At 41.5% G+C, this 14,037-nt stretch overlaps 1 protein-coding gene across 2 annotated transcripts in view; it reads right to left on the bottom strand.

Annotated features, from left to right (window-relative positions):
• Window positions 1-89: 89 nt before the first annotated feature.
• Window positions 90-14,037, bottom strand: part of ctdspla (CTD (carboxy-terminal domain, RNA polymerase II, polypeptide A) small phosphatase-like a) — a 33,797-nt gene continuing 19,849 nt past the window's right edge. Inside the window, exons 3-8 of one of the 2 annotated variants that reach the window (XM_040043961.1) lie at window positions 13,256-13,288; window positions 9,257-9,358; window positions 4,511-4,567; window positions 3,690-3,782; window positions 3,416-3,601; window positions 90-1,267 (exon numbers count right to left, since the gene is read on the bottom strand). In XM_040043961.1, coding sequence (XP_039899895.1) covers window positions 1,142-1,267; window positions 3,416-3,601; window positions 3,690-3,782; window positions 4,511-4,567; window positions 9,257-9,358; window positions 13,256-13,288 — 597 coding nt within the window. In that variant the 3' untranslated portion in view covers window positions 90-1,141. The remainder of the gene's footprint in view (window positions 1,268-3,415; window positions 3,602-3,689; window positions 3,783-4,510; window positions 4,568-9,256; window positions 9,359-13,255; window positions 13,289-14,037) is intronic. The other variant, XM_040043962.1, reaches the window with a different exon arrangement.

The raw sequence follows: 14,037 nt of genomic DNA, 5'->3' as shown, positions 1-14,037 counted from the left end.
CTGGTCCTTTAGTTCATTGTAAAATGATTATCACAGTTATTGCCATTAAGTGAGTTTTGTGAGAATCATTACTCCACGACAGACACAGACAGTGTGCAAACTTGCAACTTTAATAACGTTGTACAGTACGATTTCAACAGCATTCTTTACAATGCACCCAGGACCCTTTCCCCGAATAAATATAATTTTATATATCTAAGCTAATCTTTCTATTTTTTTTCCTCAAACATTTATTGGTGGACAGTGATGTCATCACAGATATTACTATTTTTTTCTTCAGTTACCTAAACGGCGTTTCAATGTCCTCAAGAATCATCAATTTACAGTCACTGCCGAGGATAAAATGATGTTGTTTAGTCACAAATCACATTGAATTGTAAAAACCTTTGGTAAATTTAACAATTCAATGCTACATAACTGAAAATCAAAAGTCATCCAGGACTAACAAGCTACTTTTCTTCCCCCTCTAATCCAGGAAGTGTTCATTTCACTTCTTTTGGATTAAATGACGTTATCAAAGACTCATTTTCAACTTCAATTTAAAGATTCAGTGAATACGCTTTTGGAGAATTGACTAAATATGCAGCATAAAAATGCTCACCCCATAACCCGACACAAGAAAATCAGCACAGTAATGAAGGCACTTCATTCTGTAAAGAGAAGTTAAATCACAGTTGGTTAGAACGAAAAAAAATTAAACGAGGAACGACGGCCTGCATAGCACTGCTCAACACAAAAACCCAACAGGTCATCGATTCTCAGAAACAAACGAAACAAAAATCGAAACATTTGTGTATTTGATCGTTTTTCGGTAACTAAAATACTTGGAATAGTAAAACCTCCTCTCTCTGATAGAAAAATTACTTTATGCTTGTCTTGCGCTTAGAAACATTTAATATGTACATACAGTAATAGAATCTTTTTTCAGCTAGAGTCCTGTACAAAGAGTCCAAGAACCCAGAGAATCCATACTGTTGTTTTATTTTGATCAAGAGTAGATCATTTGCCTGAAATCCTCCAACTGGGGAAGCTTCCCAGAGCTCTTCGAAGGACTGGAGTCGGGCTACGGGGCCGTGGCAGAGAGGGGAGGCTTCTGTTCAGCAGGGCTTAGGCAGGAGGGATCAGCTGGAGTGGCTGTCTGCTACCTGTTCCTTAGGCTCTGTAACAGACTGTAAACGTCCTCCTCTTTACTGAGACCCTCAAACAAGGGAATGAGGTCCAGAAGCTCCGTGTCTGTCATATCATCAAACCAAGACTGCACTGGGACCTGTGGCAGAAAAACACACCCACATTTACATTAGAATCAGAAAGAAAAAGAAAGACCGATCTTATTTAAAGAAGGAAGAAGTGGCTGACAATAGATACCATAGACGCTTAAATGTTGCATTACAGTCGGGGTGTTTTGTGTAAATAATTAATGAGGGAAATAAATCAAAGAGTGGCAGCAGCAGAAACTTCTCCACAGAGCTGAGAACTCTTATAAAATTGGGAACACTGCCTCTGGCACGAGAACAATGGTGATTATTATTAAATTATTATTATTATTATTATTAAAAACCCTGACAGTGTCTTACAGATACAATCATCGACATCAATAATCACTTCATAAGTAACTTATTTCCATCACAGCAGTGTATTTTGACCCCGTTCTTGATTAGGCAACAAGTGCAATTGTAGCCGCCATTTAGCTTAACCTTAAAACTTCTTAAGATGTCACATGTTTTGGGATCATGTGAAAAGGAGTTGTGCTGTGCAGAAGTCTTGCGCCACCACTAATTTCTTTATATTTTGCCTGGAAAATAGGTGCAGTGATTAAATGAAGCGTGCAAACATACGTGGAAATACACTATAAATGAATATATACAATTCTAACAAGCTTGAAAGTTCATATTTGTTTGACCGCCTTTGTTCTTCAACATAGTCTGTCATCTTTTAGGCAAGCTTCCTTCTTCTTGAAGGACATACAAAGCCCTACTTTGGATCTTGGCTGCCTTTTTTTGTTCTGTTCTCTGTCAAGATGATCCCACAGTGCTTCAATAATGCTGAGGTCCAGGCTCTGCGGAGGCCAATCCATGACCCAAAGTGTTCCACTGTGCGTTTTTGGATCCAGTTATGCTTTTAATGCACTCGGGTTCCTCACCTGTTCTTCCCACCTGCATCCCATCGACGGCAATCAGCAAAGCAGTATTTAAGACTAGCCTAGTTCTCCAGTCTTCGCCAGTTCGTTAGCTACCTCGCTGTGGTAACTAGGCCTCCTTGTCTCTCATCATGTTATTCCCTGGTACTAACCCCTATCTCAATGTGTCCTCAGTCTGCTTGTGAAGACTCCAAGTTAACCCACCTGCTGCGTATTCACTTGGACGCTAGTTGCTTCAGTCACAACTCACCGATCCAGCCTGCAACTTTACTCCTTGGACTCACCACTCACACCTGCCTGCCATCATCTCTGGATCACTGGAAGCATAAGGTTGGAACCTCACCCTTTCACACACCCTTCCAGACACTCACTCGGCTACCCTCCCCAAAGCCTCGCACCTTTCATCCCCATAAGCCTGACCCCTTACCTCATTCTTACCTTTGGCCATTGCAGCCAAGCTCTGGATATCGACCACCTTTTCCCTCTGTTTCAGTGCCTTTGTGTCGGGGACTCATACTACGTTCCCACGCTTCCTTTCCCTTGCATTCAAAGTTTGTTAAAAATCATTTTTCGTGTGTCCATTGAGTCTGCTTTTGGGTCCACTCCCACCTACCGGCCTTTCGGCCTTGACAGATTTTCAGTCCAGTTCTTGCATAATTTGTCTTTTATTGCTGTTTTCTCGTTTATGAATAGTTTCTTGACAGCCACTTTTCCACTGAGACCATTTCTGAAGCCGCTTCAGTGAACAGTAGATGCATCAACTGAAGGGCCAGATGCCTCTTCTTCTTTTATCCTTCTCTTGTCCAGTTTCCTCAAATTCTTTAATGACACACTGCTGAGATATGCCAAGTTTTTAGCTAGTAGACGATGCCAAAATACTCATTTGTGTCTGTGAAACTGTGTTGTCTTTGACATTTTTCATACATTTAATTAAAGAAATGTGAACAAAAGTGAACAAGAGTTTTTTGCTAAGTTATCTGTTATGTGTGGATAAAAAACTGGCACCTACTTCTGAAGAAATAACAAAATGGTCAGACACAATGACTGGACTGTTGATAAAACAGCAAATGTTCAAAGGAAAGACCTTGAAAGCCTGAAGAACTATTGCTCAAGACCACTTTAAAAAATTCCAAGAAAATCCGGTTCCTTGGAAGCAGAATATGCACAAACGAGGCGTGGTTCAAGACTTTTCCTCAGTGTTCTACTTCCTGCTACCAAGACTGAATGACTTTGAATCTGTATGTTTTAGATCAAAAATCTCTTTAAAAAATAACTTACTGCATTCTCAGGGTGGAAGATGTAAGAGGCAGGTGAGTTGTCTATGATGATGACTTTGCTGAGCTCTCGGCCCAGTCGGCTGAGGTCTTTGACGTAGTTTCCTCTGTGGAAAACACAGGATTCCCTGAAGAGACGGGCGCGAAACACCCCCCATTGGTCCAGCAGGTCCGCCACAGGGTCAGCATACTAAACAGGCCAAAGCGCATCAGGTTGAGCAGCACACAGCAAATGAACAGAAGTATTACTGTAACTATCAAAGCAGCTGGGAACCAACCTTGGCTAAGCTTGCTGTGAAGAGGACACATTCAAACATCTCCCCCATTTTCTGGAGGAACTCGTCCACATGAGGCCTCTTCAGCACGTACACCTGAAACCGAGACACGTAACGAACACGTCTTCGTTATGTCTTTTATTTTCAAAATACATTTTTTGGAGCAAAAACCCAAACAAGAAATCTTCTTCTTCTTGAAATCTTCTTTAGCTGCTCTATAACTATTCAGTTCAATTTTACCCACTTGCAGATTTGTGTTTAAGTAAAACTGGGATACAAAAATGAAACTTAAAACATTTTTGAGCAATACTTGGATGCTTTGAGGTCTTATTTTTCATTGCTTGTCATCTTCGTCCTTCTTAGTAGATCTCTGCAGGTTAGTTGCTGCCTCCAAGTGCAAGTAATCAAGCATAGGCCAAAGCAGATGCAGAAAGCCTATCCTGGATTACTTGAACCAGGTTACAGCTACAATATCACTTCCTTTGCTTCAAACCGGACACAGACAATTAAACCTTCAAAAGGACGCCGCCCTTTATGCACATTTCTACTCAGTGCACAATCTCTTCCGCTACAAACTCAACAGCAGCTTCAACATTGTGCGCCGAAACACTCGCGTCACTGTCCAGTTATCTTTACTGCAGCAAGGATTCAAAGAATAAATCAAAGACAACTAAACAGTTTGAGCTTAAATCGCTGTGAGTTAAAAGGGAATAATAAATACAGAGGAAAGTAAAGTGAAACCAAGGTCTCCACCCTTATAAATTCACACATATAGTTTTATTCAAGCCCATTTCTGGAAGCCCTCCATATCGGTGCAGTATTACCTGATGAACGGTGCCATCAATCTCCACCGGAACAATGAAGTCCGCATTGCTAATGGGCTGCAGGACGACAAGAAACAAGGAAAAGATTCAAAAACTTCACTCTGACAGGTAAACAGCCCAGCCACAAGCTTGCATGCGGTTTAAAAAGAGAGACAGGTTAAAAACTCCTGTAAGGTGCCCCAGGCAAATGATGAAGGCTTTCAGCATAATGTGGTTCCCTCTGCTCCAGTGCTCCGTATCTCAGTGTTAAATAACAACCAGGCGTGAGACTCTGGGGAGAAACCTGAGAGCCGAACAAGATGACAGACTTGAACGCGGACAGGAGGAGTGCTGCCTTTTTACTCTGCATGACTTGTGTCATTTTTTTTTCTCCTAACGCAAGAAAAGGGGAGAGGAGAGGAGCAGGAGGCAAGAGGAAGATAGATGCCAGAGGGGATGTGGGTGGAAGACGAGCAGAGGGTGTAAAGACGGAGGATGAAAGGATTAGGTAGGAGGCACGACGGTGTCATTTCAGAGAGGGAAAGGAAGAAAAACAGGTGACAGGGAAAATCTGCTTGTTTTCAGAGACACACAATTTTATGTAGGAGCTTATAGTTTGCTGTATAGAAAGAAAACTAAGTGAAGATTATTTAGACATATCACTTAATTTAAATTCCACTGCTCAATTTTAAAGAAATCTCCAAAGCTTGGTCTTTGATAATGTCTGGGAACGACAACTTTGCTTCCGAATTTATTGCTTAATTCTGCATTACAGAGTCAAATACCAGTGGCTACACAAACAAGCGTTTGAAGTTCAAAAGCTATTTTAATCAAAATGTTAATTAGCTCCTTCCTTCCCCGCAAAAAAAAAACATTTGGCAGATAAAATCAGATCCTGCCCTCACTGTTTGAAGACTAAAGAGTGTCGAAGCTAGGCTAATTAGCCAACTTGTTTATTTGTTGTTGCTTTTTCCTCAGATTAGCTTTTAATTGAACTACGTTTACCTACAGCTTTAATGACGTATTAAACTCAGCCACTGCACCGGAGCATGAGAAGCTATTTCCCCAAATCTAGCATATAGGATAAGACAAAATGAGAGAGCATCTATTCTTAACCAGCTAGTCTACTTATCGTGATTTTTTTTTTGCTATTTAGCTTTATAGACATGCTAATATAACATGCTAATGCTACCATGTTAAACCATATCAAAAGATTCCTGTATTTAAGCCCAAACGTTTAATTGCATTTTCTTTGTTTAAATTAATTACAATATAGTGAGATACAGAGCAATTATTTAAAACTTGTATGTATAGTACTCGCAACTAATGCACATTTTAAAAAGCCTGTAAAATTTCCTGTTATGCATGTGTGTTGTTACTGCGATTATTCTGGCATTAAACTCCAGTTAGAAAATACAGTTCAGTACCATCCAGCAGAGGGGGTGTTTGCTATAAGAATACAAAGTGCAGCACTTTGACCTTCCAAATGTCCATACGTGAGTCTAATAGGATCAGTGTGACAACCAGAGGTGCTTTCTTCTTCCTTTATCTGACACCAGAGTGAGTCAATTAACAGTAAAAGCCTCCCTAGATAAACAGTGTTTATTCTACGCCTCGGTTTTGCATTATGATATTTAACTTTGGTTAATGTTTACACCAGAGGGCAAAAATGACTGAAGCTCTTCTAAAACTGTCTAAAAAAAAATAAATAAAAACAGTGACAAGCTGGAAAGAGGACAAGGATGCCAGCATACCGTCACAAAGAGAATGGGAAGAGATGAGTGCGATACAGACGGAGCCAGAGATGCAGAAACAGACTTCGCTCTGCTCCTGTGCCTACTGCTCTTCTGCTGAATCACTCCATCATCTGAAGACTGAACACACAACAGCTGCTAATTGCCCTGCTCTGTAACAGACTCGGATCAGAGCCGGCAAGAGATGCGGAAATGCAGCAGGATTACATATGTGGGGGGGCCACCAAGGTAAACGTTATGCGGGCAGTTGTGTAATTATGGATTTCTGCCGAACCGTGGGTTGCTTCACCTGCTGACCACACTCTGGCTCAGAATCAGGGCTCTACATAAATTTACGCACCTTTACTTCACGAGAATTAGTGCCATTAAAAACATCTCCATGTAATTCTACAGCATACCCTAACATCACAAATTACTTAAAATACACCTTTTCTCATTGGCTAGCATCCCAATTAATTCAAACTTTAGCTGGCCTGTTATATTCATATGTGTACAGTAAAAGAAGTTAGATGTCCCTGGGTAAGGTAAGAAGAAAGGTTGTATTAAAAGACTGTTAGGGAAGCAACTTATGATTATTTTGCATGTTGCATGGCCAAAGTTCTTAACTTGACCATGTTTTTTGGCACTTTTTCACCCTTCTGCTTCAGGGATGAGACCCAGTTTAACCGGACAATGCCAGTTCTCAGTGCATAAATCAGATGAACTGCAATGTCCTGCACAGAGTGCTGACTTAAACCCCATCCAACATCTTTAAGATGGACTGCGATACCAAGTGCGGGTGTTGATCTCACTAATACCATTGTAGCTGGACGGGACTGCATCCCTGCAGCCAGGTCCCAAAAATATCAGGGAAATCGATCCCAAGAGAGGAAAAGGCTGTTGTGGAATTTTAATGCTCAAATGTTGAGCAAGACATCTTTTGACAAGTGCTTTGCAAATGCACGCTGTTCAAATTACTACAGTGTACAGCATGCCGATCAGTCTTCATTCATTTCAGCTACTTGTGCACATCTAACACACACACAGCAGCTAATCTCAGAGAGGGCTCAGGATTTATCTCCCCATCCATAATATGCAGGATAAAAGCAAGAGTATGTGATGTGTTATGTAACGTTTCTTTTTTAGTCTACGTCCATCTGTGCAGCGTCTCTATCCCTTGTCAGTTGTTGTTATTCTGCTATAATTGTGTAATTTCCAGTGAAAGCATGTATTTACTTTGGAAAGAAAATGCTTAATATTTGACATCAAAATCACCTTGAAACGGGAAAGCTACAGGAAATCCTGCTATGCTTCTGAAAGGAACTGAAAATGCTGCGTTGTGCCACTTTCTGTCTCCCTCTCTTCCTCTCTCAACGTATTTCCATTTAATGCATTGTGAATCCATTTCATACCGCACACTGATCTGTGAACTAAATGAATTTTGATGGACTGGGTATCTGGTGTGTGAGTTTGATCAAAAGGAAAAAAATAATAATTTTGGGCTCGTTTTGGCCTGCAGTGTATTAGATCCAGGATTTCTGCACAGTCCATTCCACAGCCATTCAAACCAAGAGTACACTGCATTGGACACACCCTAGTGTGTGGGTGAGCCTGTATGATTGTGTGTGTGTGTGTGTGAGTGTGTGGCCCTGACCTGCTGGCATGTGATTCTGATGGGTGTGTCCGCTTCAATGTTTGTGTGCCTTTCGTCCTTTTACAGTCCAAAGCAATCGAGTCAATGTACTCAAAGTTTTTTTTCTTCTCTACAATCATTTTAATTAAAAGGAGTTCCACTTAAGTGGAACATAAAACTTCTACTTCAACTTTACTTTGAGCTATTTTGTTGCGTAGCTCGCCGACACTGAGCGCAAAAGCACTCAAGCGCAGGTAGTACTCACAGGCATAACGAGATCAGTTGAAGCCGGGGCAGAGCTGTGCTCAAATGGGTCACTAGGTGTGCCAGGTGTGTCAGTAGAGGGAGCTTTTGATGGTGAGAGACAAGAGCCATTTACAAGGATAGTGTACTAGTGCCTACTATACTGGGCTTTCCCTTTAAGTGCCTGCAGCAGGCTGAAAAAGGCACTATAACATATTTGTGAGTGAAAAATAGCTGTACATATGTGCCATTACATATACAGATGGAGCATTTTAAGCATATTTTCAGCCTCTAAGTAGTACTGCTCACTACTGAAAACAAAAGCAGGGCTGGCACCAATTAAGCTACATACAAATTGCAGTCTAATGAAAACCACAAATATCCAAATGTCATGAATTTTAAGTTTGAAACTTGGCTTGAATTATTTATGGTTTGAGAAATCAAATTATTTTAATTATCGTAATGAAATTAGATGACAAAAAACCATTAGACGTGGATGTGGTATGATCATGTCTAACTGTTGGGCAACCCAGCGGTGCAGCGGTAGGCTGATATATATTTTGAAGACCAATACCGATATTTGATGATTCATTAATTAATTAATATTAAGCACCACAAAGAAGATTCTGTGTTTGAACTCGTTGGTTTTTCCTGTTTGCCATGTGAATTTCCTCCAACTGACTAAAGACACGTTACATTAATTGAGAAGCATAAACTGGCCACTGATGTGGATGCTGTGCATCAACGGTGTGCTGTGCTGTGCTGTTTTCTCTTATGGATCGCTTGATGCTTCACCTGCCTTGAAACCCAGTTTGCAATGGATGCATGGATAGAAACTTGATGAGAAAATCAGTCTTCCAGGTCTTCTTAGTCAGATAGCTGTTCGTGCTCTTTCTCGTTCTCACCTGTTCGAACGGGTATTAAGAACCCTTTATACTCTGAAGGACATAGATTCATGCGATTATGTGTAGCTCAGTGATGCTAACAGGGCTCATGCTATTTGTCCTCAGACCGTATTCAGTAGAGTCATTTTTCAGGACCTATTTCTGTTTAATCCAACTGTGGCTGCACAGCAACAGCATGAGGAAAAACAAAACGCAGCGTTGGCGTATTTCAAAGTGCACAGTGTGTTTGAGGTCATGTAGGGAGGTGCCGTACCTTGAAGGAGCTGTGTACAAGGGTTTCGTCCAGATCGATCACTACGCAGTTCTTGCCATAGTCTGCTATGCTGACCTCTGGCAGGAGGAACTTGGCTGGAGGCTGCAGAGAAAACACACACATGCATACTTAATGGTAAGCATATAGAGAAGTGCATTATCGGGAACAGGCGGCCACACACGCGCACACACACACACACTGACGGTGTGTTGGTGGCTCAGTCAGAGTGTTGGATAAGATCACTTCGGGTGTTTTGGGTGACACTCAAGAAACACTTCTCAGGATTAATGACCTGCAGGCGGGTGTCCCTAAGCTTCTGCTCAGAGATATATCAGCACTTTGATAACATGGAATGCTTCTCCTCTGATTGCAGATGTTACATTATTAAAAGTATGCGAAAATCACAAAGTCATATAGATTTCACTTAAAGTTTTTTAACAAGAAGTCTTGAAACTGCTTAGAAAATCGTCGATGCACAGAGAGGAAAAGGGATTTAGTGTGTAGCCACAAGCTGTATGATTTGGCCAAATTATATGAGCTCATCTGACTATCCTAAATAAGGAAAAAAGAGCTCCAATTATCTCTGCTCGACCCTGATGTCTACATCACCAGTGCTTATTTCCAGACTATCCCCAGAATGTGTTAAGAGCATCAACAGGGAGCAGTTTTTTCCTGACATTATACTTGATGTCCAATTAAATGCCATCGTATGTGAATTTAGGAGCTATTTCTTCAGATGATAATATTCAAAGTGACATGCCTGCTTTTCTTGCTGGACTCTCCTCGGTGCTGATATTTTCTGTGTTACCTCATGATGACAGAGTTCTGGTGACTGTGCTGTCTTTATGATCGGGTGGGACACTATTGTCCTCTACGAGGTGAGCCTGAGGTTACAAGCAGGCACGGGGCAGATGGTCCGGCCATGGGGGGGCGCACACTCAAACCACACACACACACATACAGATCGTGCACCAGCATTTACACGTTCATCCACACACATAGAGGCTGGGATCAACGACTCTGCCAGCCTTAAATACATATGCATGTATGTGTACTTCTGTGTGTGTTTTTTGGTCCACCATGACTGAATTATTATGCCTAATGGCAGGACTGCATGCTGATGTATCACAGGAAGCATTCTTTTTGAGCAAGGGCACTGAATGGCATCCTGTCAGGGCGTGATGAATGTGATTTACACATGCAGGTTGAACAAAGAAAGAAAGGCTTACTGGGACCTTGACATTCTCACCAGCAGTTAAAATAACCGTGCTCCCAAAGGCGCAGCCGGGGAGCGCTCTCACAGACTTGTTAAATGTGCTAACTGATTGAAAATAGTTGATCAGCTGGAAGCAACAGATCAAATAAACAGACAAATTTATCCTCTTTGGATTTATGAGGAAATGAAAATTCCAACATGTCCTAGTTTGTCTTCAAGGAACCCACAGAACATGTACATGCAATCCCTTGCAACAGAAATTCTACTTTATTATTAGAGCATATAGAGAGGAGAAGCAAATGTCTATACTACTGCTACTGAATCAACACGTTCTCGCTCCCAAAGCGTAACATTTTACGCTAGGTGACAAATCGTCGGTATAGTATGCTTTCGGCCACCCAACACGTCTCAATATTACGAGTTCGGAAACATTAGGAAACATGAGAACCGTTTGGAATGAATCTACACATGTATGTTTATTGTACTTAAATCGCTTTGGAAAACACTATCTAACATGATTAAGGTGGTGGTTAACATTAGGGATAAAGTTAGGGCTGGAATACTGGAACGCGTGTTACCGCGTGAACGTCATTCTATTCGATTTCATCCACAATCCGGCGCGTAGCATATGAATGCGGAAGATCACCTTTCGTGTTCCCATGAAGCGCCTTGTCTTGAGCCACAAGCTTCAGGAATAGTTCTCTGGGCTTCTTGAAGGACATTCAAAGCTCTTCTTTGGATGTTGGCCGGCTTTCGTTGAGTTCTCTGTCAAAATGATCTCACACTGCTTCAATAATGTTGAGGTCTGGGGAGGCCCATCCATGACTGATGTCAGTCCGTGTTTTTCTGTCCAGGTATGCTTTTACCACGTTGGCAGTATGTTTGGGATCATCGTCATGCTCATAAATTAAGCCATGATGGATTAAAATCTAATGGTGCTTTTCTGATTTCATCAACTTTGACAAGATCCCAAACACCACAGGCTGAAATGCAGCCCCAAACTATGACAGAGCCTCCACCGTGAACGGTAGATGAATCGACTCTATCAAGTCCTGTCTTTGCTCAGTTTTTTCCTGCTTTTTAAGAACATGACTTTCAGATTCACCTGCTGTAGATAGTTTTTTTTTCTTAGTCCTGTCACTTCTTTTTTTGTCCTCCACTTGGCCAGTTTCCTTAAATTTTTATCAAGGACAGGCTGCACATCATACCGATTATGCCAAGTTTTTAGCTAATAGCTCTTTTTTATGCCTGGCAGACTGTGTTATCTTTGGGATTTTTCTTGGGTTCAGCTAAAGAAATGGAAATAAATTGTGCTTTTGCAACAGGATGCTAATGAGAAGTTGCCTAAAGGTCCAATTTAAAATCGGCTCGTTGCTAAGTTGTCTGTTATGTGTAGAAACAACACCGACGCGTCCCTTGAGTTAGGTGTGTTTTTTTTATGCTTGAATGATTAGTGTTAAGTGGATTAAGAAAAAGATATCCCTCTGAAATAGTGAGACACGAGGACTGGAGTAAAAAGTGAGTGAAAAAGCTGTGAACTATTGCTCAAGATCACTTTAACAAAGAGCCGGTCTCCTTAAAAGCAAATTATAAAGAAATGAGAGGTGACGCAAGACTTTTGCAAAGTACTGCAAGTGATACGTGTCTTATTGTTTTAGATGTGTTTTATTTTTTAATTATTTATTTATAAAGCTCTAAAATAAATTATTTGAATCTTGAGGTAAAAAGATTTAATAAGAAATGTCTCCATACTTTGTTTATATTGTTATAAACATTTCAAGTTAGTCTAAATTGGATGTTTTCTGATCAGGGAAGATTAACCTGAAATTAAAGTTTGTTATTTTTGACATCTTTCTGTATTTCTGATGAGCTTTTGGAGCTAGAATTTAAAAATTCTTCATTTTAAATGTGTTATTGGGACTCTGCTTGCTACTGTGATATTTGCCGTGTTTTAATATTTTGTCTCTTCTTTTAACACTGTGTTACAACAACAATCGACGCAGCTGTGACCCATCCAGTTCAGACGCAGATCTTAAAGCCGCCTGTTTGGACCTACCCGTCAAGACAAAGAGCAGACCTCACCGCCGCATGCATTTCCTGTTATTGCAGGGAGGTGTCTGCTGGGTGGTGTAGTTTAAAGCTTGGCTGCGATGTGGGATGCTGTGAGTGTGAATATCCTAAATTACAGTGAACCACAGGCACCGCATAGATTCCAAAATAGCTAAATGAATTGCCGTTTCAGCACAAACAAAGGAGGGATCAGATGATTCCCCTTTTCTGGTGAACATCAGATGAAGCACAAGTCGCTGAAACCAAGCCCCCCTTCAATGGACTAACATTGATTGCATAATCCCAATAAAACTGTTTTTTATGAAGACGAACGCCTAATTCAATCAGGTCTGTCCACTTATTTACCCAAAACTGGAGCTGCGATCTGATCTACGGAGAAAAATCGCTCTCATGTTCTTCTCTTTCAATAGTTGGAGACGCAGGGTAGAGATGGAAAAGACAACAAAGCCACACATAAATCATGTGACAGCAGATGGAACTGAATTGTTTCTTTCTATCAGTCCTGTGAGTGGAGACAAAGCAGCACAAAGGAAAGCCTTGAAAGCCACATGATCATGCGAGAGGGGACAGTGCAAAATTTCATCTGACAGCAAAGAAAAATCACCTCCGTGTCAACAGCTGCATGCAGCAAGAATGATGAGGCACAGCAAGCAGAGGGAGGAGGTTAGCGAGCTGGAGCAAGATGATGAAAAACAAAAGATAATAATACATACACTGGGTATGGGGATGACCTGGACCTGGTCACACTGGAGAAAACAAGCAAAGAGAGAGAAAAAGAGAAAGAGATTAAGGGAGACAGGGTGGAAAAACAAGGGGGGAGGGGGAGAAAGAGGGAAGCGAAAGAAAAACCGTGAAAAAGAAATCGACAACGTCAATATTCCAATCAGCAAATGGGACGGGGAGAAAGCGAGCCTGAGAGACAGAGGGAAGGGATGTATAGTACACATGGTGAGAGGAAAGTGAGAACAACTCAGTCAAAAACAAACACAGCTGCCATAGTAACAAATACGGCTGGCCAGAAATCCAGCAACAGTACACTGTTGGGAGGGACTGTGGGCACGGACCCAGCTCAAAAATCAGCCGCGTACTATAACAAGGCTTTTTATGGCGAGGTTCGTTCGGTTCACTCTAAATTAACGGGAACTCATTTGTTAAGAGGAGGTCCAGAGCGGGTCATTACTGACCACATGTATAGTGTCTGTAAAGGGCCACACATTCCTCCCCTGAATGAGAGACATTTACAGGTAAACAGGAGTGGAAATGTGATACGTCTGCTCCATTTTTAGCCCCGTGTACCTGCCTTGGCAGCAGAACACTGTGTTTGTAGAGGAGCTTCAGGGTTTGGCGTCTTTTCCACAGCCAGAACGTTCTCTTCACACATCCTCACTACACTGGTCAGAGTGTAGTGAGGAGAGGGGGAGGCGTGGGTGCCAAGCAATCCATCACCCCCCAACACACAAGGCCCACTTTATGGGGATTAGAGAAGCAGGAGGGT

This window comes from Simochromis diagramma, unplaced genomic scaffold, assembly GCF_900408965.1.
Source record: "Simochromis diagramma unplaced genomic scaffold, fSimDia1.1 OVJJ01000602.1, whole genome shotgun sequence".
Lineage (NCBI taxonomy): Eukaryota > Metazoa > Chordata > Actinopteri > Cichliformes > Cichlidae > Simochromis > Simochromis diagramma.
The sequence above is the reverse complement of the archived record's forward strand: the minus strand, read 5'-3'. Positions and strand labels throughout refer to the sequence as shown.